We start from the raw sequence: 24,973 nt of genomic DNA on the forward strand, positions 1-24,973 counted from the left end.
TCAGAAAGCAAATAAACATCTAACATGTAAAGAAAATCAGTTGTACATTTATTTTTCTTAGACAGAGGATCAGTGGATCACTGTACACAATATAACAAATCTTCATATTTGTGGCCAAAACAAGCATGACTTCATTTGAAACTGTTTTGTGTGCCATAGATTTATTTCATCACACAATGTACATGGAAAGCTGGGTCCACTATAAAGATTCTTTGTGTTTGATTATTTATTCAGGAAATGTTTTGCCTAAAGCTTTGAAATCTCTGTAGTTGTTCAAATTATTAAATCATTATTTTCTCTTTAATACAGATGATGCCAGTTTATTTTTCTATAGATCCGCCATGTTAGCAATATTAACGTTACCTGATTGAAAGAAAGGGTTGCAAGGTTTTAACAAAACCCGCGCAATTGCTACTCAATACTAGCCCAAACTATCCATGTTGGAGTTTGGTTCATGCAGTGTTTTCTTGTACAATTTTATTTGACAAAGTTATTTTATAGAGTAGATGTTGCATGAGTGTGACTGAAATTAAAATGTAATGCATTCCAGCTGAAATCACGCTGTTCTGTTGCCACTAAATTGTGCAAGCGTGCTGAAAGTTCAAGTTTGGTAGTTTCTCAGGAAGACAAAGCTTTTGACTTGCGTTTACAGCTGACTCGAGCATCGTGTTGCTTAGACTTGTGTATTCCATCTATTTGAGGAACAGTGTAGATTCATTCCCAGCACATTGTAGCCTACACAATCGATATCGTTTCTGATCCCTGGCTGAAATAAGCACCACATTTTGCTTATATAGCATCCCCACAACCCATCTTCCTAAACACCACTGCAGCGTCTGTTAGATCCCAGCCATCATCAAACATGGTTCCCCACTTTTCCAGAACAGAACTTGCCATTAACCAATCTGAATTCACTTCCACTAGTGACAGCTATGAAGCCTGTGGATGTTAGAGAGATGTCACAGATGCACATTATGTCAGCAAACAGAAGGAAACTATAAAGGTAACTCACAGAGCTTTATTTAAGGCTTCAGAAAAGGAGCAAGCAGTAGAGGTGTGATGAGACCCTTATCCCACGAGACGAGACAGGAGACTGGGTTCAGGAGACAAGATGAGATTTTTAGAAATTTTAAAAGAAAATAATATTTTATTTAACTGAAAAACAGAAAAGGCAAAAACATGTAGGTGCATTTTGAAATCAACTTGTGCTTTATGAAATGAAACTTATTTTTTTATTAAATTATATGCAGCAATAAACAACAAGTAAGAGCTGCACTATTCTGGATAAATTGAGAATCATTATATATATATATAATGTGTGTGTGTGTGTGTGTGTGTGTATATATATATATATATATATATATATATATATATATATATATATATATACACTGAAAATAATGACTTTGTGGTGTGGTAAAATCTATTACATTAATTAATGTAATTAATACATTGTAAAATCAAGATTAAGTTGGAACTATAATATCTTAAGTAAAAATTACACTATTTATTCATGTAATAACATAACTGAGAAGAAAGAGTAAATTGTATTATATATTTACAAGTACTATTTAATGTTTTATGGTCACAGCACATTCACCTAAAAATACTAAGTAAATGTTAATCTGAAAAGCTAAGTGCGTTTGAATCCGCGCGCTTTTTTTTTTTTTTTTAAACAAGATCCTTCTGGCAGTGGCAGAGACGGTTGGTTTGGTTTGGGCGGTCACTTTTGGCATACTTATCTTCGGTAAGTTTGACTTTTCTATTTAAGATTTGTGATAACAACTATGTGTTCATTTTCATGGTTTGATTATTGCATAGAGGTTACGGTTCAAAATTATCTGAACGTAAGTTTTAATCACAATAAGGTTAACGTTAGCTAAGCGCCGCCATTATCCACTTCTATAAAGTTGAGACTGATGGTTAGTCAAAACTAAATGTAGTTAGCCGCGTTCTTGTAGAAAAAGTCACCAAGTCTGGTTGGTTAACTTCAGAGTTTAATTTAATGTTAGCTGGCCGTGATTAAATTCAAACGTCATGCTTTATGTAAGGAAATCGATGTAACGTAACATTAACGTGCTGACTGCCTGTGTGTGTCCTATCTAATGTTAGCCTTATTTAAAAGTGTCTAACGTTAACGTTAGTCGTTTTAAATCCACTGAAAATTTCGCAGCAAGTAACGTAAGTTTGCTTATCAAAGTCTGTATCAAAGAAGGAACGTTTGGAAAAATTCAGTAACGTTACCAGATGGCAGGTGAACTTGGCTACTAATTACGTTAAACATTGATGTGTAGCAGCAAGTGCTTGTATGAATTCAGTCATTTTATTTTAATAAGCTAGCGGTATAAAGGTACGGTCATCAAATCCTAACGTTAGACCACAGCCTTTCACGGCTTAAGTGAGGGAGGTTAGCATCAGTAGCTTCATCCATGCGAATCTCAGTCTAGGAGATGAAGCAAGAGAACCGTTATCTTTGAACGCAATGGGCGGCAAGCGTCTCCGCCTCGTTGCCATGCCAATTCATTTTCAGGCACAAACTCGTAACAAGTTCATTGCTGTATTAAAAGTAATTAAAACAAAATGTAAATGAGATCTCAATGACACAATTAGTTTCTCTCAACAGGTAAAAGAACAGTACAGGAGTGCGTTGCGATATCTATCTGGTCTGACACGGCAACATTCTCATACAGGCAAGTAGAAATATTTGTAATAATACCATAATATTGCTGCTCTTATTTCTCAAAATTAGACACCGGGGAATCTTTTCAAAAAAATGTCTAACAAATATATAAAAATGTGACAAATAGATAAGTAAATGCATGTTTTTGACAGGTCATAAAACTTTTATTTTAAAAATTTTTTATTTTTTTAAACTTAAATTGAACTTGTTAAAATCTGCAGAATACTGCACACAAGACAAACTGCATATATGCAGAACAGCTCCTCCTGCTTGTAATTCACACAGTATTGACACATTATCAATCTGTTCACAGTACCAAAGCAGACGTGAAACTGTCATCCGCAGCCTTATCCTGTACCTCAGTGAGAAAGAAGAAGAGCTTTTTGAAGATTGCCTGGTAAAGCATGATTTTTTTTTTTGTCATAAAAATCATTTTTAAGCGCAAGTGAAAAAGTAAGACACAAACATGAAGATTTTCCACTCAGCGATGGTCCAAATTATGTGCAGTCACAACTTAAACGTAGTCTGGATATTAAAAAGGGTTTCCTGGCACTGTAAAGGTGCAGAGCCACACAATGTATGGTTTCGCACAACATTCATTTTATGGGTACAATCTGTGAATTGCATCTGTCTTGCACAATGTTCTACTAACTTTTTTACTTATGTTGACTCAAGGTAAAACACATTATACTGAATTTAACAATGTGAGTTATGTTAAGTAATTTTTAGCGAGCATGTTCGTTCTGCATTGATAATGAATTTCTTTTGTATTTGTGTCTCAATAGAATTGTGTTCTTTCTTTTTTATAAACTGTATGCAGGAGGACACTTGTAGTGATGCCGCTGAACATATCCTTAAGATACTGGTCATCCATGGTGCTGATCAAGAGGATCCAGTCGATGTGTCCATCATGCGGCAGTACTGCTAAAGCTTGCACACTGCTGATGGGGCTTATTTATGCCCTCAACCTGGCATACACCCCAACACTGCTACACCTTTGAGGTGTTCCAGAAACATTTCCTGGACCTGGATGGTGTTAAGATGTGCCCAAAAGTGCAATCTTTATAGTTGAAGTTGCTCTCTTAAATGCTATCAACATGGTACATGCTGTACAATCGAAGCTGTTGGTAGACTCCAAGTTACATCTCCAGCTCAAATATTTTTTACAAAATCTTGACTAATTTTTACTTCTTGAAATGTTTTAATGTGTTAAGGCTTTAAGACCATAAAGAGCACTTAGTGTCGGTTTGAATGTTGTTATTGCATTAAAGGGTTAGTTCACCCAAAAATCTAATTAGGTCATTAATAACTTACCCTCATGTTGTTCCAAACTTGTAAGAGCTCCATTTTTTTTTCATAACACAGTTTAAAATATTTTAGATTTAGTCCGCTTTCAGACTACGTCTTTATTCATCATTGTCTTCTCTTCCATGTCTGTTGTGAGAGAGTTCAAAACAAAGCAGTTTTTTTTTTTCATAACCGGTTCGCGAACGAATCAATTCGATGTAACTGGATCTTTTTGAACCAGTTCACCAAATCGAACTGAATCGTTTGAAATGGTTCGCATCTCCAATACACATTAATCCAAATTAAATCAAATGACTTAAGCTGTTAACTGATGAGTCAGTCTTCTGTTTGTTATCTGGCTCGGCTCCATGTTCATCTTCAGTTCTCTCTTTACATCAGTTCAGTCAGTGTACTGTTTGAGTAAATGAATTACTCCGGGATATTGGTTTGTTTTAACTCAGAGGGAGTGTCAGACACATTAAACAAGTTAACAGCTTAATTCATCTGTGGATTAATGCATTTTGGAGACGCAAACCGTTTAAAATGATTCAGTTCGATTTGGTGAACTGGTTCAAAAAGATCCAGTTACATCGAATGATTCTTTCACGAACCGGATATCACAAACTGCTTTGTTTTGAACTCTCTCTCTCACCACAGACACAGAAGAGAAGACAATGCTGAATAAAGTCGTAGTTTTCACTATTTTTGGACCAAAATCTATTTTCGATGCTTCAAAATATTCTAACGGACCCTCTGATGTCACATGGACTACTTTGATGATGTTTTTCTTACCTTTCTGGACATGGACAGTATACAATGGAGGGACTGAGACTGAGAGCTCTCGGACTAAATCTAAAATATCTTAAACTGTGTTCCCAAGATAAACGGTTTGGACTTTTTTGGAACGACATGAGGGTGAGTTATTAATTACATAAATTTAGATTTTTGTGTGAACTATCCCTTCACCTATTTGAGAAAATATAATCCCAGATATATGTTGGATGAAGTAAAATGGATTTTCCTTTTCTTTAGGGGAAATTGCTGGTTAATTCTTATTGTAAATGATCCGAGAGGTTACTGAATGTACCTTAACTACTTATCAGTTGATGTGAATATGTGAATGTTGACATAATAAACTGTTAAACTTTATTGAATTTATTTGTGATTTGTGAGAAAAGTATTTGATGCAGAGAAAATAACTACATTTATTTGGTAACACTGAAACAAAGTATGTAACAGTTACATAATAATAGTGAGTAATAAAAAATTCATTAAACTAAGTAATTCAAAATGTTAAATCGACAGTCTAAAATCTACTTAATTAATTCATAACAGTAAATATAACAGATTTATAAAATTTACTTGATATTTTCACATTTTAAAATTAAATTTACTTAATTACTTTTAATAAATAGAACCTGCTAAGTTAAATATAATTAAGTAACATTTACTTAATGTCTTCACAAATGTTACATTTAGAGTTAAGTAAATTTCACTTGATACTGGCAAGTAAGTTGTACTTGATATTACAGCAGTAAAATTTACTAAGAAAAATTGAGTGCAAATTGTTACAATGATTTTATCAAGTAAATCCTACAAGTTGTTTTTATCAGTGTATTGGATATCACGATATTCTCATGATTGTGAAGGAATTTTTTTTGACTAGTGGTTCTCACAAAATGGTCATTTTTTTAATTATATTAAAAAAAGAGATACATATCTACAAAGTTAATTTTAAAAAAAAAAAGAAATCAACGAAGGAGTCATTGTCCCAATTCATAAAGACATTTTTCACTACTGCAATCTCCTGAATGAACTTCAACGACAAATATTTTTTTAAACGGGCAGTTGTCGCCACCTGGTGGAAGATGATACACTTTACACTTACACGTGTTAAGATACTTTTGTTTTGATCGCTACTGTAGAGAAGTGTTTATACCCAAACTGTACCTTTATCCCAGTACTTGTTGCTTAAGTCATAATAGACATAACCGAATCGTTGTAATTCAGGAATAAGATCGTATGTGTGTGTTTGAACTGAGATCGTGATCTTAATGTAAACACTGCAAAATGTTTTACAAGGTTATCGCGAGACCTCGTCACATCCCTAGCAAGCAGTGATCACAGGTGAGATAATGAGCTGATAATCTTTTATCTGAACAGTCACTGAGGCTTTCCTTTCCAGGTTGTGGCTGGTCCCTTGTGCTTCGTTAAGACAGAAGATGATGGCTGATGACTGGAATGGGTTGGTGAACAGGTAAGGAGCCAGGTAAGTTAATACACTTGTGTAAACAACAAAACCAGAGTCTGAGGTGGCGAAGCAGTGGCTTTATACTTGATTGGTGCTGACAGGTGAAGTGCATCAGAATTCTGCTGATTGTGAATGAGTGGATGAAAGCTGAAGTATCTGGTGGGACTGATGACTCTGTGACACTTTAATTTTATATGAGTCCTTATCAGTACGACGACAGATACACGTTGAAGTTTTGTGTCAGTAGACATCGGTCTCCTTTATCCAGAAGCAGAAAGTGTTGCATGGACCACAACATATACTGGCTGCAAATATATGATATTAGATATGAAATACTCGTTGGTTTATAGTCTTATAAGAATTTTAGCTTCATCCTGTGGCGTTTGCTCTTATTTAAGAAGAGAAGTAGTCTACATACATTTTAAAGCAAATCAATGTGAGTTCTAGATATTAGCAATTATGAATGAAAGCATGAAAGAAATGTATTTAAGCATCTTCAATACTACTACTATTACTACTACTAATAATAACAATAATAATATTGTATCATTCAAATGTAATGTTTAGTTGAATCTAGTGTTGAATTTCCAATGATAGGCAGTAAGCATATAAAATGAAAAAATAAATGTAATAAAAATAAAACACAAGTATGGACTGTCAGTGTAGAGTAAACAATATTACTAAAAGTAGATTAAAAAAGTTTGTCAAGATAAGTTTTATTTTGGCATGAGAACATCTTGACAGAAAGTGTGTAGTAGTTTAAAAGCTTTAAAGTTTGAAAGTTTTGATTAGTTTTGCCTTTGAAGCCGTTTTAAGTTTTAAATAATATTTGAAACAAACCCCCCTTAATCTCAACTGAACAAAAGTACTTATGCTAAATGTATATGAAAACATTCATTATGTCTATATGCTAATGTTTTTAGGGTAATACCTGGCTAGATGGTTATCTGACTACTTCTTATAGGATTGAGGTAGTCTATTAAACAGTGGACGTGTGACTGTCATACAGACTGTTTTCCTCTTGTTCATCTTTGACTACAGCCACTATAGAGTGGGAACATCTTCCAAACTGATTCATATCAGTGTGGATTTACACACAGGTGCATTCTTATCTACCAAGTAAATAACACTGACATCCACATTTGATAAACAAAACATCTTGAAATTCAAACATGTTGTGCTGGATTTGTGTGCTGCATATAATCAAATTACTATTTCAACCTGAACAATATGCAAACTTCCCATTCTAATTCTCTTCAGGGAGATTCAGCAGAATGTAATTTGTTTGCAGGGACATAAAATGAGCTTATAGGAGGTTACTAAGCTTATCTCCACCTCATCAATGTTTGATCATAACTATCTGAACTTTATGTCTTGCTGTATGAATGTGGTCTCAAACAAAACATATAGTGTATAGAGAATTTTTCATACCTGAAATGTGAAGGAAACGTTTTTATTGCATCTCTTAGGTATAAGTAAAAGGTATGGAAATTTCCAATTCAATTCTTTGTCACGTGAGAACCTCACTAGCGTGATTTGTTGGTCGGTGTGTCCATGTAAACACAAACAAATCTAGAGTTCTAGCATTCATGAATATTGATATTTTGTTTTCATGTAATTTGCATCTCTTTGCAAATTTATAAAGTAAGTTTCATGAAACTGACCCACTTAAATATTCAAGTGATGCCATAAATATTTAATGTTTGAAAACTGACAGATATCCTCTTCACAGCTATATGATAATGTAGTATATGAGAGCATTCACTTCATGAAAATATGCGTTTATTGTGGTACATCCAACAATGTAAAGAAGATGAGAAATTAATTCCTGGTTTTAATATAACCAAGCTCTTTCTGAGTATTTAATAGGTTTACGTTCTGAAAGATGGACTGCATGATAATAAGAGTTTTTTTTCTGATGTTGATCATTGTCTTATAAGGAAATCAGAGGGGAGGAGCCAAGACTTCAACTGATTCTACAACTAAATGAAATCACCTTGAAACCTCTTTTACTTGATCTTACGTCCTCACAGAGACAAAGACGCTTCTGAAGGGACTGGCATATTAACAGGGTAAAGAAATCTATTAATTAATCATTTTCTGTAATTTACAGATTTTATTAGATACTGTATTTTATTAGATACTGACAACATTTATGATTTTTGGGTGTAGCTGATATTATTTGCTTATTATAACAAATTTTTTCTTTTTGTTAATTATTTGTAGTTACTGAATTATGAAAATGACTATGAAATTGTACTCTACTGAAATAGTATGCACAATAAAAAATAGGGTTCCTGTTTGGAAAGAATAAATGTGCAGATATCTTGTGTCAGAAATGTACAAAACAAAGTTAAAGTCAGAGAGTCAAAGTAATAATTTAGTTTTTCTTTCAGGGCACAATGTTTAATTCGTTGTGGCTCATTCTCATATTGGGTATGAAGAAGATCTTACAGGATTTTAGTATGTTATTGAAGTTTAAGAAGTATGTTATAGATGTCCATAACGTGTTTTATAATTCATACAGATTTTGGAAATGTACCTCCAGTCAAATTGTTTCTGAGGTTGATGAATGGTATCGGTTTTTGTTCTGGACGAGTGGAGGTTCTTCATGATGGTCAGTGGGGAACAGTGTGTGATGACGGATGGGATCAAACCGATGCTGCAGTGGTGTGTAAAGAAGTGAATTGTGGGAATGTGATTGAGGCAAAGAGTGCTGCTTATTTTGGACCAGGTGCAGGACCAGTATGGATGGGTGATGTACAGTGTACTGGGACTGAGGCTTCACTTGTGAACTGTACATCAACAACATGGGGAATACAGAACTGTGAGCATTTAAAAGATGCTGGAGTCACCTGTAACAGTGAGTTATGCAAAATCCACTAGCCAATTTTCTATTGCCATTTTCTCAAACTCAGATGATTGGCCTCCCAAGTGAGACCCCATATGTCGTTCGACGTAACTCGTGGTTACCGACAGATAGGTACGGAAGTTCTAAGTGGCCATGCATTATTTATTTTTTTTCTAGTTATTACGGCTTAATTTTCTCATCTCGACATAACGAAAGTTGTTTTCATGACATGACAGTTATCATGACATGACAGTTTTTACTGTTGCTAGAGTAACAAACTCAGCTTCGACAGGATCAGCACTCTTACTGTAGCCTATATTTCAGCAATTTTTGCTTCGCCTAGGTAATAACGTCTACAATAGATAAAGGCTGATCCCAGTTGATTTTTCCAGAGACAGTACACCAAGCGTTTTGTTTTTGTAATTGACATTTCAAAACAACACCACAAACACTTCAGAAGGATGCAGAACTATTCTTAGATCTTTTAGAGCTGCTTGGATTAAACTCACTTTTAATTTTCCCTTTATTTGAAATAAAATTATAATTTGTAATTTTTAGTAGTCATTATTTTCTGTGACTGATATCATGTGCTTTACAAGCTTCTGTTTGAAAAGAGCGTTCATGTGTAAGTGTACTGTAGGCTATGTGTAGTACAACATTATATAACATTACTGAATTAAAGTAGCCTATGCACTTTACATATACATCACATTTCTCATCAATATGATTAACAAAGATTAATAATAGAAAAAAGATGCACATCACAAATTGTTGAGATAACGAGAAAATGAAATTGTTATAACGAGAAAACAAAGGGAAAAAATGATAATGCATGGCCGCTTAGAACTTCCGTAGATAGGGGACCATTTTACCCTCACAAAAGGTTTTAGAAATAGACATTACAAAAAGGCAGGATAAGTACCAAGTACAAATTATGGCTGTATTGTTAAAGCTGCAGTAGGTAACTTTTGTAAAAATGTAATTTTTTTTTTTACATATTTGTTTAACCTGTCATTATGTCCTGACAGTAGAATACGAGACAGATAATCTGTGAAAAAAATCAAGCTCCTCTGGCTCCTCCCAGTGATCCTATTGCCATTTGCAGAAATACATCGCTCCCGTTAAGAAACAACCAATCAGGTACATCACTAGGGTACATCTATAATAAGTGTTTATATTCAGACTATTTTAGATTGCTTCAGGGGTACCGCGGCGGAGTAACCCAGTACCTTTGTGATTCTTCATAGACATAAACAGAGAGAAGTAGTTCCGGCTACGATGTTCTTCCGCAAGACGCAAGCAGTTCTGTTTATTAACCGCTAGAGCGTCAAAAGTTCCCTACCGCAGCTTTAAACAATGTATTATATGCAAAATAACTAGTGCAATTATATTTTTATAGAAATAGTTTACTGTGCTAAGTACAGTAACAATGTTAGTTAGTTTACAGTGTAATAGCTAGAATAGTGTGTAGTCTGTGCAAAATATGAGTAGTGCAAATATACAGTACAGACCAAAAGTTTGGACACACATTCTCATTCAAAGAGTTTTCTTTATTTTCATGACTATGAAAATTGTAGATTCACACTGAAGGCATCAAGGGCTATTTGAGCAAGAAGGAGAGTGATGGGGTGCTGCTCCAGATGACCTGGCCTCCACAGTCACCGGACCTGAACCCAATCCAGATGGTTTAGGGGTGAGCTGGACCGCAGACAGAAGGCAAAAGGGCCAACAAGTGCTCAGCATCTCTCGGGGAACTCCTTCAAGACTGTTGGAAGACCATTTCAGGTGACTACCTCTTGAAGCTCATCAAGAGAAGGCCAAGAGTGTGCAAAGCAGTAATCAAAGCAAAAGGTGGCTACTTTGAAGAACCTAGAATATGACAGATTTTCACACTTTTTTTGTTATGTATATAACTCCATATATAATTCCACATGTGTTAATTCATAGTTCTGATGCCTTCAGTGTGAATCTACAATTTTCATAGTCATGAAAATAAAGAAAACTCTTTGAATGAGAAGGTGTGTCCAAACTTTTGGCCAGTGCAGTAAAAGAGGAGGTGCAGGTTAGATTGGTGGTGTGGAGTTTAGAAGTGTCACAGCTTGGGGGAAGAAGCTCTTCCTGAGGCTCCTGTACAGCGATAGAATTCAACAATGATCCTGGGATTCAGTTGGACCCCATCACAGAAGTTGTACCCGGTTTTAAACACAACAGGACTGTTAAGAATGATCTCAATTACATCCCATTTACATTTATGTTTTCCTGACAAAATGCAATGACTAGATTCCATTATGACAAATCATTCTTCCTTATCAATGTTTGACTACAAAGCAATTGTCAGAAATATTGTGGTGAAGGCCAATATTGGAGTAAATGTCAATAATCCAGATATCAAGAATAAGCTTCCGGACATGGAAAGGTTCATGTTAACTTTTATCAAACAATATTTGCAATCACAATAGGTAATCGATAAATGAATAAATATAAAGATAACGTTTAAACCTTTTGATAAAGTGAAAGGACAGTCTGATGAGCAGGTATTTCACGAGCAGAGAGCAGCCACAGGTTTGTACACTAGGAGGTGTTGGGAGTCTCTTGCATGTAAGATGTATGTAAATATTAATGCATTGCTGATTTTAATTATAAACCTGTTATATTCACAGGCAGGGCTGATGCATGCCTTGAGAACCAGAAAGTCATACAGTAAGGGTGGCAAGAAGGAGTGAGATTTATTTATTTATTTAATTTTATTTTGGACATTCGTTTAGACTTATTATTACACTAATATTACCACGTTATGACATAGTTAGTTATTCTAAATCTAAACCGCCACACCCCGCCTGCACCTTAGAGCAGCATCAGCAGTCTACATGCAAAACACCCTGAAGTACATGTAAAAGTGCCTTCAAAATCTGAATACGATTTTGGCTGTTGGTAATGACAAATGAGTTTTAAAGCCCAAGAGGTGCTTCTGAAAGATAGGCTAATATTAAGTTTTAAAGCATGTGGCTCACCTTAGTGCATGCATAGATTTATTAATTAATGTTTATAATATTTATAACTGGTATGAAGAGCTGTGCACCTCTTGCACACTGTCCAAAATCTAATTAAAACTAATGCTAATCTTTCTGTTGCTTCACTCTATACAATACTGAAAACTCTATAAATGGAAAATAAATATAATGTCCTGGAACAACGTGGAATAACTTAGAATTGTATTTATTAATTCATTTTTATTCATTCATTAATTTATTTACTAGAATTGTCAAGAAATTTGATTAATCAGCTTTACTCTGGAAACATTTGTTTATGTAATGAAATGTAACACCATACAAATTAATACACAATTAAGCAAGTTATGTAACTTTATTTTAGGAGGGTGGTTTATAAATATATTAAATCCGAAGCAAAGAAACATTTAACATGTAAATAAAATCATTTTTACATTTTTATTTTCCTTTCACTTCCAACCAATGAACATAATTAAACAATGGTCAGCGACAAAGAAGCATCAACGCATGTGAAATGATTACAGACTTTCATGGTCACTGTCCTGCTGCAACCTAAACAAATATTCTAAATAGTATGTTTTATTTCATATGCTGTAAAATATATTAAACCTTTTTATTATATCATTTTATACTACATACTAAATCTCTAGTATATAATATAAAATGTAAGACCATTTTAGTATATAATTCTTAGTATTAAATTTGGATAAAAGCGTCTGCTAAATGTCTAAATGTAAATATAAACACTTCTTCATCATCAGGATGATTCTGCAAGAGCAGTTGAGTTGTTCTGTTGGATTTGTCATGAAAGGTCATTTCTTCTATGGCTCCTGTCGAAATAACAGACCTGCAACAATTTGAATGAAGATCTGACGTTCTATATTCAAGTTGTATCTTTAAAATAAGCCCATTCAGAAAGAGTTTACAAACCTGTCAGGGATCAAATAAGTTTTTCTTTTCCTGAAACACTTGCTCATTCAACTGCGTTCTCCACTTGACAGAGAAATTTCCATGATTTTTGAGCTCTTCTTTGATCTGTGCAATTCAGATGAATAATACAACAGGCACTCAATGACAACAATAGACAAATGAATAAAAATGTCATTGATTTATAAATATGTGTTACTTTGTCCAGTAGTTGTGCCATGTATGAAGGGTCATTGGGGTTTACATCAGAGTCAGCGTTCACCTTAATCCTGAGCACATTTTTAATCTCTGTAAAAGAGAGATATTGTTTAAAGCAAATCTTCATATGGTGATAATATCCCATGTATTGTAACATTATTACAGCGAAGTTGCCTATTTGATTATGTGATATTGTTTTTGTACCTATATTATTTTATGTTTGCATAGAAATATATTTGGTTAATATTTGCAAATGCAAAGAACTATGGAAGCCTGTTTCAGGCACGGAGTTTCGGAATCGAATTTAGAAATGTAAACTCAGACCCGAGGGGGGAAAAACCAGAATTGCAAAATATAGACTCAGAATTCTGCCTTTTTATCGCAGTTCTGAGTTTGTATCTAGCAATTCTAAAAATTTTCGACAGAATTTTGAGTTTACATGTAGCTTCTTCTTTTTTTTACTTGCAATGTTTTTTCAGTTCCTACTTTTTTCTCAGAAACTAAGAGTGAAGCGCAGCACTGTGTTAAATTACACATGAACAGCTCATGATTCAGAGTTTATATCTAGTAATTCAGACTAGAATTTTGTATTTATTTTGTGGGTGGAAAAAAAATCTGAAATGTGAGATATAAACGGTAAGAATTGTAAAAGACAAAATAAAAACAAGCATGCTTCCATAGAGGACTGATGTACTGTATGGGTTTGGACATGGACGCACCTTTGCAGATGATTCCTGCATCATATGCATGAATGCATTGATGGTTTCCCCACCCACCAAACTGGCATTTCCTTAGGTTTGACTCGTCACCTTTGCATCTGAGTGAATCCATCCATATTGGCCCATCACCAGCCCCAAAATATGCACTTCCCAAGGGCTCTACATTCCCACCACAGCCCAGCTCTCTACAAAGCACTAAACCATCTGCGATATCCCAGCTGTTGTGGCACACAGTTCCCCACCGGCCGTCATGATACACCTGCACTGTGCCCTGACACATGTTGTTCGTATTCACCAACCGTACCTCTAAAAAGAAGTCAGAAGAGTTCCTGATCCATCTCTATGCATACATTAATAATAGACAATGATAATTTAATGTATTTGAATAATTAATTAACAGAATTTAATTACAGTAGGTCTGCATGATTCATTGAAATAAAACCAAAATTATGATATGATATGATGTGATTATCAAAACACAAAGGCTGCAATTGAAATAGATAAAATATGTGCTGGTGTTTCAAAATGAAGCGCAACAGAGTTTTCATTTATACACAAGCAGCTCATAATTCAAATGTATTATTATTATTCTTTTCTTTACAGTGAAATATTACAATTACTGTTATTTTAGTATCACTGAGATATTTGTGTAGTTAATAATAATAATAATAATGCATTATTTGTTTTATTTTTATATCTTGTTTTCTAAAGTTCAATTGTCATTTTTTTTTTAGCTTTTGCTTTTTTATTGTCTGCATAGTTTTTTTTTTTATAAATGTTTAATTAAATTTTATTAGTAGTTATTTTATATAAATAAGTTAAACTTAATGAAAATGAGAAATGTTGATTTGGCAACTAGCTTAAATGTTAAAATACATTTCAATAAACAGTTTTTAAAGGTCATAGTTTTAGTTAACTATAATAACCCTGATTACACTAATATTTATAATTTTGTATTAATAATTCGTTTTTTTTTTTTTTTTTTTTTTTTTTTTTTTACTTTTGTATGTCATGAATTTCACCATATCCAGTTGCAATTTATAATATTGAATAATTGTCAGATTAAAATTAATACAGCCCTAATTAAAATGATAAAGTTCCCATACATGGATTTATATTTTGAAAATATATACATGTAAAAAAAAAAAAAAAAGTAAGAAAATGCTGTAAGGAAGTTCACCTCGGCAGACAACTCCTGCATCGTTTGCATGATCACAGTTATGAACTCCCCATCCGTTTGACCCACAGTCCTTTAATGTTGACTCAGTGCCTGTACATTTCACATCATCCATCCATATTGGTCCAACACCGCTTCCAAAAGCACCTTGGTTTACCTCTACTGGAGTTCCACAGCCCAGCTCTCTACAGACGACTTGGGCGTCAGTCATATCCCAGCTGTCTCCACAGACACTTCCCCACTGATTGTTTCTAAGAACCTCCACCCTTCCAGAACAAATGCTGTCTCCATCTACCAATCTCACTTCTGAGAGACAGAGTAAGTGACAACACATTTCAGAAGGCATTCATGTAAGAATAACTGTATATACAACATTTATATATAAGTAGATTTGTTCATTTTAAACCTCTTTTTGTTTGAATTTACCTCCGCAGATGACTCCAGCGTCCTGTGAATGTGTACAGAGGCTGCTTACAGGCGCAGAATTAATGCAGTCCTTCAGTGAGGACTCACTGCCGGTACACTGGACAATATCCATCATTATTGACCCTGTACCGATCCCAAAATAAGCTGAGGTGTATGTCCCTGAAAGAGGACCACAGCCGAGTTCTCGGCACAGCACAATACCGTCCAGTGGATCCCAATCGTTGTGACATATTGTTCCCCATTCTCCAGTATAACGAACCTGCACTGTACCTTGACAAATGCTTTGGCTGTTTACCAGTTTCACCTCTGAAAGAAGAAAAATTCAGATGAAATCACATTGCATTTGATGTGTTGTCTTGGCGTAATCATCATAGTTCTCTGTTTGTCGCTCACACTTACCTCTGCAGACCACTCCTGCGTCATTGTTGTGTGAACTCTTTTTCTCATTGCCTGAAAGACAACTTTTCAGGGAGATTTCATTTCCCGAGCATGTGGTATCATACCACCATGCCGTACCTGAACCCTTCCCAAAAGCAGACCCACCATTGACACTCCGTGCACTTCCACAGTCCATCTGTTTGCAGATCACATCTCCTCCCAACACATTCCAGCCTTTGTCCAAAACAGTTCCCCACCCAAGACGTTCAAAGACGACCTCCACCCTTCCGGAGCAAGTGTTTGGTCCATCCTCAAGCCTATACTCTAAAAAAGAGAAAGAAGGATGTTTGAGGATTTTAATAAAAAATGGAGACCTGAATGTGACTGCCTCAAATCCAATTAAAAAATACTTTGCGCACAGGCTGTGATGCATATATTTTAACTTTTTTAAATAAATGTACATGCAATTTAATATGTTATGTATGCACTCCTCCCGGGCTGGTGCAGTTTCGTGATTTTTGTAAAATAACCGCTTTTCAAATTAAAGTGTTTATGTTTAATATGTTGCAGACTCATTTACTGGTACTAAATAATCAAATAATATCAGGCTTGTTTTTTTAAGCTGCAGTTGCTTATTTGTCTTGCTAGGGTTGGCAACAGTGATTACTGATTGTAGCGTTGTTTTTCTGAGAAACAAGTATGTGAATTTAAAGGGTTACTCCACCCAAAAACGAATATGTTGTCATCAATCACTTACCTCTATGTCGTTCCAAACCCTTAAAAGCTTAATTCGTCTTCAGAACGCAATTTAAGATATTTTGGAAGATAACAAGGAGGCTTGAGACTGTCCTATAGACTGCCAAATAAATAACAGTGTCAAGGTCAAATTATGTAATTTCTGTGTTAATCTCTTAATGTAAATGTGTTTATCAACATGAAAACAAAGTTTTGTTCAAGTCGTTGTTTACTTCATAAATTTTTCACTCCATGAAAAAGAGTTGGTACGCATGGTTTATAATGTCCATACAGTGCGTACATATTTACGGCAAGTTTATTTTTTATAGATCCCGATGTGTGCGAAAAAAAAATATGTACGCAATTTCTATGCCTATTTTGTGCGTACGCAATGTTTATAAATGAGACCCCTGTTCTTTCTTTAAAACGTTTTTGTATGTTCATATATTTATATAACAAAATATATACAAATTCATACCTAAATAGGACATAGTAGTATACTTAAAGTATGATGTAAAGCTCACGTAAAGAAAACTCATGAGTATACTTGCAGTATAAAATTACTAAACTAGTAGTTTACTGAGACTATACTTCAAAGTGTACAAAGTATTTCATATGTAAACTGTCAGAATACCTATAAGTTCACTTTTAGTATAATTGAAGTACAAACTACAAACATAGAGGTAATTTACTTGTTTACTCAATGTTTGCTACTGTTACACTTAAAGGGGGGGTGAAATGCTATTTCATGCATACTGAGTTTTTTACACTGTTAAAGAGTTGGATTCCCATGCTAAACATGGACAAAGTTTCAAAAATTAAGTTGTACGTTTGAAGGAGTATTTTTGTTCCAAAAAACCTCTTCCGGTTTGTCACAAGTTTCGGAAAGTTTTTTTCGAGTATGGCTCTGTGTGACGTTAGATGGAGCGGAATTTCCTTATATGGGTCCTAAGTGCGCGCTCTTCTGCCGGAAGAGCGCGCTCCCGTATAGCAGAGCAGAGAGAGGCTGTGCACAGACAATCACTGATCAGAGCGAGAGCGTCGCGAAAAGTCACAAAAAAAGTGTGTTTTTGGTTGCCAGGGCAAGACAACCCTGCACAGATTACCAAAAGAGAAACAGCATTGAGGGACCAGTGGATGGAGTTTATTTTTACAGAGCATCAACGGAGTTGTGCAAGTGTTTTTGTTTGTTCCTTGCATTTCGGATTGCACATCGTTTATTTCTTAAGGATAATGCAGTCCCAAATAAAAAGGGTCACAATCGTGTGTTGGAACCACATGCGGTGAGTTAAACTGCTTCAATTATCTCTGTGTTGTTAACTTAGCTATCAGCGCATAAGCACATCAAGTAAACAACATGCGATGTTGTCATCAAACTGCACTTTCCACATGTACAGCTTAAAAAAAAAAAAAAGACGACATAAAGTGGAACTTAGTCATTTTCCAAAACCGCTTAGCAAATATATACAGTTTCAGTACATACCACATAGCATACCGCCTTTGCTGATGCTGCTCTTGTTAAATTTCAGCCTCTGGATCTGTGTCACAGCTTCCAAACGCTCTCAACTCAAAAGCCTACTGGCGCTCGTGATTCTTTAGCTCCGCCCACACGTCATGCCTCCAGCCGGTCGCGTTTTTCCGGGAAAAATCAGTACAGACTATCTTTCTCTTATAAATATAAAAAAAATAAAGACTTTTTGGAGTTATGAAGGATGCAGTACTACTCTATAGGTACTCAAGATTAACAGGATATTGAGTGAAAACGAGCATTTCACCCCCCCTTTAAAATATACTTTAAAATATGCTTTTATATACAAGAAAGTGGGCCAATTTAGTCCCAATGAGTATTTAAACAGTACACTTACAAGTATACTACTAGAACACATGATATTTGTATACTTGCTACATGAAGTATACTTAAACATATACTTGAACTTTACTTAAGTATACTTAATAGTGTTCCCGTAGCTCAATTGGTATCGCACTGCACTATGAAGCGCAAGGTTGGGGGTTCAATTCCCTGGGAATACATGATAGGTAAAAATTGATAGCCTGAATGCAATGTAAGTCACTTTGGATAAAAGTGTAAATTTAATTTTTAATTTAATAAAATAACCTTGAAGTGTACTACTTTTTGGTTAGGGCCAGCCCTAGTGTAACAATTCCCAGTGTATTTCTTTGGTTTTGGTAATTACCTGAGCAAGTGACTCCAGCATCATCAGCATGTGTGTAAGAGGTCACTCCCCAACCGCTAAACACACAATCTTTCAGCAAACTCTCCCGACCAGTGCAACTGATGCCATCCATCCATACCGGACCTGTTCCCTGTCCAAAATAAGCATTGTAGTATGTAGCTATTGGGCTTCCACAGCCAAGTTCTTTACACACCACCGCCGAGTCTTTGACATCCCAGGCGGAGTCGCAGAGAGTTCCCCACTGTCTGTTGTGGAAGATTTCCACTCTCCCTGAACACATGCCACTGCCGTCTTTTAACTTGAGGGTGTCTAAATGAAAAGTTCCATAAGTTCTTTCACTCTTAAAAATATACATTCTTTTTCACTCTTTAAATTAAAGATTCTTTATTGGAATCTATAGTTCCACGAAGAACCTTTTAACATCCATGGAACCTTGCCATTTTACAAAAGTTCTTAAAATTTTTCACATTTTCTTCGCATTATGAAAAGTTGTTATTTTAAGAACTGTTGACTGAAAGGTTCTCTGGGGTACTTCAAAACGCTTCTTTCTCTGGAATCAAACTTTTATGTTTTTAAGAGTTTTCTTTAACAGAATATTTTCATTCATTCCACAAAAGGGTTTTTATTGTGAAAAAAGCTTCTTTAGATTATTTAAATGTTCTCTATTCAAACTATTTACTGAAAGGTTCTTTGTAGAACCCTAAATCACTTTTTACAGAGCCCCACTTTTGGAACCTTTATTTTTAAGAGTCTTAGAATAATGCTTGATTTTGATAATAATATGAATGTAACCTACAGTCACAGATGACTCCAGCATCTCTCTTGTGGTCACACACGTCGGTCTGGTTCCCCCAAATGCAGTCGAGCACCGAGCTCTCGTTACCGTAACAGTTTAGGTCATCCGTCAGCAGTGGTCCCGTACCTTCCCCAAAGAAAGCACTAGGCTGTATGGATACGAGAGGACCGCACCCTACCTCGTAGCAGACCAAGTTGCCTTCAGCGTTGTCCAGCCCTTCATCACAAATGGTGCCCCATTCACTGTCCTTGTAAATTTCAACCCTTCCGGAACAGGCATTATCACCTTCCACCAACCTCACCGGAACAAGCACACTTATCACTTTGGTTTTACTGACGCCTGCATTTATTACACTGTCTGTTTGAAAAACACAAGAAGGTTGAGGGGAGTTTAATTAATAAACAGAGTAATTAGTGTTCCAGGAAAACCCTATGTTGGGGTCCAGGTAAACCCAGATGTCCCACAAAGATAGTAAAACCTGAATCTTGTGGGAACTTTTTTCCTTTTTCTTATCTTTTTTTTTTTTGTTTTTTTTTTGGTTCCCATGAGGTAAACAGCTTGTAAATCAGACTAAATGACAAAATGTAACTCTTTATTAGGGAATTAGCATTTAAAAATAAATAGTTTGTACAGTATAAAAATAATTTTGTATTTAAATGTGTTTCTCACCTAGAAGCAGAATGAAGCTCAGATAGAACAGCATAGTGACTGAAAAGAGAAGAAAGTTATCAGTAAGCAGCAAAAACTGAAAAATAACTAAAAACAACCTCAACAAGACCTAGATAATTCAGCAACTACTAAAGCTCAGTGATAAAAGAAACTTCAATAATGTGCAATTATTTTGGATTGGATGTTAATGGGATCTTTATGGCCGATAATTCATTGATAATACTCTATTTTTATTATACTGGATATAATTGGTTAAAAATATTGGTTAAAATTGGTTGTATAGAATTAATTTTCTCTCTCTCGCTCGCTCGCTCTCTCTCTCTCTCTCTCTCTCTCTCTCTCTCTCTATATATATATATATAATTAAACCAACTGAAATATATTGAATATTATTACTAAATAATTATTTAATTGATTTCAAAATAATCATGATTTTGAGTCTCTTTTTAAGATGTTTTTTAAGTTATGAGCTAATAATTTCAATAATTATATACAAAACGTCTTAAAAAGAGCATCAAAGTCATGATTATTTTTAAATTGTGTGTCATGATGACGCCATTCAACAAGCTAAAAGTACAACAAAACAGAACATCATAAATTCATGATCAGTCAATGCCTGACAAAAAGAAATCAAGACAGACAGAAAAAGAAATAAGCAATAATGTTAAAACCTTTGGCTGTGACCCGTCTGGCTCTTCGTCATGCAGTCCTCAAGAATGAGTGAACTTCTGTTCATAGAGGTGTTAAGACACCTTTGTTAAAAGGAAGCAGTATTAACCCCTTCCCTCCTCCTCTGACTGACCCACGCTGTTATTCACACACAGTGTCAGAAAGAAATAAGCTCATAATAACCCATTGGACCACTCTTAGGGAAGCATGTTAATTTAAATTAACTAATGTCAAGGTTTTTTGTGAATGTAAAAGCTGGAATTAATGAGCATGAACAAATTTAGCAATGTTTGATATAAATGAGTCAACAAAAGGAATGTTAAAAAAATGCTGAATGCATTGTTTTATATCACTGCTACTGAAGGTTTTTTTTTATTTTTTCCCCCTTTTTTTCTTCTTTTTTAAGACTTAAGAGCAGGTCAGACACATTTGGCAATCAAATCTTGGTTTTACTATTCAAATAGCCTGAGAATATGAATGAAGGGCTTGCAAACTTGCTCCTTGTGTTTAAAGAATATGCAAAGAAGCATTCAAAGAAACTTTTGGATGATAGAAACATGCATGTGAGTGTACAGATGTTTTAAAACATGTCTTTATTTTGTAGTACTTTGTCTGCTAATATGTAATTTACAACTCTATATTGTTAACACTATTACACTTTATTACCTCAAAGATAAATACAGTATCAATTACCAACAAAGTTTTCATATCCAATTTAAAATTCAAATTTATTTATGTAATGTTTCCATACCACAAGTGGCCTTTCAGTAACTTACTTTAACGCCATTTTATTTGACATCTATTTTTCCTCAGCTGGCAACTACAGGTTTTAAGGCTAATCAATGCAAATCACTGCTTGACACATACATTTGTCTTGGTCTTGGTTTTCTTACAGTGTACATAAAGCACTGAATGAATGACAAATGGGAGAAGACGGAGACTGCTTGTAACAACTGAACTCATAAACATTAAAATTAAGCTCACAGAGGTTTGCATATAGTGCTATATGGTTGTTCAAGTTACAAAGGCTTATGAAAAACCCAATAGTTTGATTTTTCATCTGTTTGAAAAGTTTAGCAAATAATATTCCAGGATAGTGTTCCATTTAACTCTGAAAGCTACATATACTGTACTATAAATTTCCCTTGATGTTGGATTTTTAACTTGAAACCTTCCTAAATTTCCTTACATGAATTTTCTATGACATCACACCAACTTCCAGGAAGATGTACATGGTTTTTCATAAACATTCAGGTTTAAACCAATGAAATACATCAGTGAAGGAAAGTTCCTGCATTAAATGAGAAGGTTGAGGTAAGACAAAGGTAAGAAGTCGAACAACATCTATGCTAGCATTGTAATTGTTTATTTTTACTTTGTCTTCCAAGCATCTGATGGAGATATGAGGCTGAAATAACCCACATCTGAATTCTGTGATCAGCAAGGGCTGTCAAAGTTCAGTAATGAGACAACTTTTTTCCCATAAACCAGGGGAACAAGATATGAACAGTATAATACTAGGATATTGGATAATGCATGCTGCATTGTGAAAAGAAGAAAATACTAAAAATGAAGTTTAAAACAACATCAACAACAATGGGATACAGTTTTTTAACAGCAGTAGCCTATGCTGTATTGTTGTCAATACCACATGACATGACAGCAACATATTTCTAATTTAGTCAGTGGCATCCAGTTATTTAAATAATTAAATTCTGATTAAAATCGTATTTTTTTGTCCAATCAAATACTGAAGCACAATGATTCAGGCTCTATGGCCTGTAAAATTAAAAAGTTGTAATTCACACATTTCACCACAGGAGGGTGTTGCGTTCATCTGGCTCCATGTAATACATATTTTTATGTGCTAATTTTTCAGTCGTTTACTTTTTTGCTAAATACTTTAACACAAGGATTTCCTCTGTCTAATTGACACATAAGTTGCATCAGTGTAATACACACAATTCACCATGGGAGAAATAATAAATCACGTTTGTCTTTATTTTACTCAGTTTGAAGGGATACTTTTTAATAATAAAATGTGTTTTGATGCACAGAATAATCAATATTTAAAATATGGATCAATGCAAAATGTACTTCTTTTTATTTCTTTTTTTGCAAGTGCAAGTCTTGAGGTTTAAATTACAAAAAATTAATTAAAAAAAAAAACAATGTCTGCCTTTATTTTATTCAGTAATTTATTTATTTGGAATCGATGCTAAATTTAATATCCCTTTGCTCGAATTTTAGCCGTCATTTAGTTGAATCAGTGTAATACATGACTCAGTTTGGATAACTGTATAAAAGCAGCGCAAGAAACACCACATTCATGTCGCTGAGACGCTTTTACTATTTGCTCAGTTTACAGGTATAATATGCTATATGTTTTTACTGATTCACAGAAAAATCAATACTGTATTCATTTTTTAAAAAGGCAACGAAAAACTTGGTCTCAATTTGCAGCGCTGTAAATGACAAAAATCACCACAGGAGGGTGCAACCCAATTAGATCCATTAGAACGAATTATGTAAAATTTATCTTATTTTAGATTTTTTTTATGCATTACTTAGCACCTTATTTTGCTTCAGTTTTTTATTGTTGTTATTGTTAAGTTGTATATTCCTCCTTCTTGTCATTACTTGTTTTGCATATAATGTTTTGACAATATTGTATGTGAAGTTTTTGCAGTGGTGTAATTCACTAAAACACCACAGGAGGGGGCAGCTGTTAGTTCATTAGAATTGGTTATTGCAGAATTTAATACAGCATTACCGTACTTTCCGGACTATAAGTCGCACTTTTTTTCATAGTTTGGTTGGTCTTGCGACTTATAGTCAGGTGCGTCTTATTTATCAAAATTAATTTGATATGAACCAAGAGAAAACATTACCGTCTCCAGCCGCCAGAGGGCGCTCTATGCTGCTCAGTGCTCCTGTAGTCTACACTGAGCAGTATAGAGCGCCCTCTCGCAGCTGTAGACGGTAATGTTTTCTCTTGGTTCTAAATAAATGCGACTTATATGTTTTTTTCCTCATCATTACTTATTTTTGGACTGATGCGACTTATAATCCGAAAAATACGTAACTTGTTTTGTATATGATGACAATAAAGTACTTATATTAAAATTGATTTGCATTGCTTTAATTCACTAATAACAACACACGGAGACTATATTTGCAGTGGTGTAATAATAAAAAAAAAAATCACAATGTGATTTTCTAACCTTCTTGCTAATAAATGTATTATTTTTAACAGAAGCTGGGAAAGAACAAAATGTTAATAGCTTTGTTGTTCATGATGATATGCGTTGTGTTTTCGTAGGTATAGTGCAATCAGACTCGATTTGTAGTGGTGTAATTCACAATAATCTTAGATAATTTTAGTTATTTCTCTAACTCTCTTTCTCTCTTGCAAGTGTTTTAGCAAGAACAATGAAATTACATATTGTGTGAATAATTCTGATTGATATTGCAATGCATTATTGATTTGTTTTTCTGCTTTTACCCTCTTGGAGGAGAATAGTGCATGCCTGATCTTAGACTTGATTTAGATTGTAATAACTCTCAAAAATTGTCACTAAAGAATTCAACAACCTACTTCTGTACTAAATTATTTTAAATTAAAACAAGTAAATTTTCATCCCACCTACTTAGGTTACCATCATTTGCTTTTCAAAGGAAGGCCCTTCAAAAAGAAAATGTTGGTATCCTACGTTTAGTGCACTAGAACACACAAGAGATCCATTACCTGTCCATCATTACAGTCAACATCTGTCCACACGTCCAGAGATTTGCTTCAGCCGGACGAGTTTCCAACCAACTTCACATCACTTATTCTGGAGAGCCAAGACTTTTTTAATTAAATAAATGTGAATATACATTTACATATAGGGTTTAAAAAATATTTGATATAAAAATGCTTCAACATGAACTGCATTAAGCTCGTTTATCCTCACTAGTAGTGCAGCAAGACTGTCCAGAATCACTCAAATATTAACAATAGAGAA

General features: G+C 34.5%; 1 protein-coding gene across 1 annotated transcript; it reads right to left on the reverse strand.

The window, feature by feature from the left end:
• Positions 1–12,459: 12,459 nt before the first annotated feature.
• LOC113047969 (deleted in malignant brain tumors 1 protein) lies at positions 12,460–21,012 on the reverse strand. The gene is made up of 11 exons (XM_026209429.1): positions 20,969–21,012; positions 20,298–20,336; positions 19,629–19,985; positions 18,833–19,141; positions 15,924–16,226; positions 15,525–15,830; positions 15,102–15,404; positions 13,922–14,227; positions 13,204–13,292; positions 13,008–13,112; positions 12,460–12,924 (listed from the first exon to the last, which is right to left on the reverse strand). The coding sequence occupies exons 2-10, from the start codon at positions 20,329–20,331 to the stop codon at positions 13,011–13,013; spliced, it is 2,109 nt and encodes a 702-aa protein (XP_026065214.1). The 5' UTR covers positions 20,332–20,336; positions 20,969–21,012; the 3' UTR covers positions 12,460–12,924; positions 13,008–13,010.
• Positions 21,013–24,973: the final 3,961 nt, after the last annotated feature.

This window comes from Carassius auratus, chromosome 29, assembly GCF_003368295.1.
Source record: "Carassius auratus strain Wakin chromosome 29, ASM336829v1, whole genome shotgun sequence".
In the NCBI taxonomy this organism is placed as follows: Eukaryota; Metazoa; Chordata; class Actinopteri; order Cypriniformes; family Cyprinidae; genus Carassius; species Carassius auratus.

What these genes read in the sequence shown, in the direction of transcription:
- LOC113047969 (XM_026209429.1), bottom strand. Translation starts at nt 20,331, where the DNA reads ATGCTGTTCTATCTGAGCTTCATTCTGCTTCTAG. An exon ending in TGCTGGAGTCACTTGCTCAG is followed by an intron (nt 16,227 to 18,832) that starts GTAATTACCAAA and finishes TCTCTTTTTTAG; the next exon opens with AGTATAGGCTTGAGGATGGA. An exon ending in CGCAGGAGTGGTCTGCAGAG is followed by an intron (nt 15,831 to 15,923) that starts GTAAGTGTGAGC and finishes TTCTTCTTTCAG; the next exon opens with AGGTGAAACTGGTAAACAGC.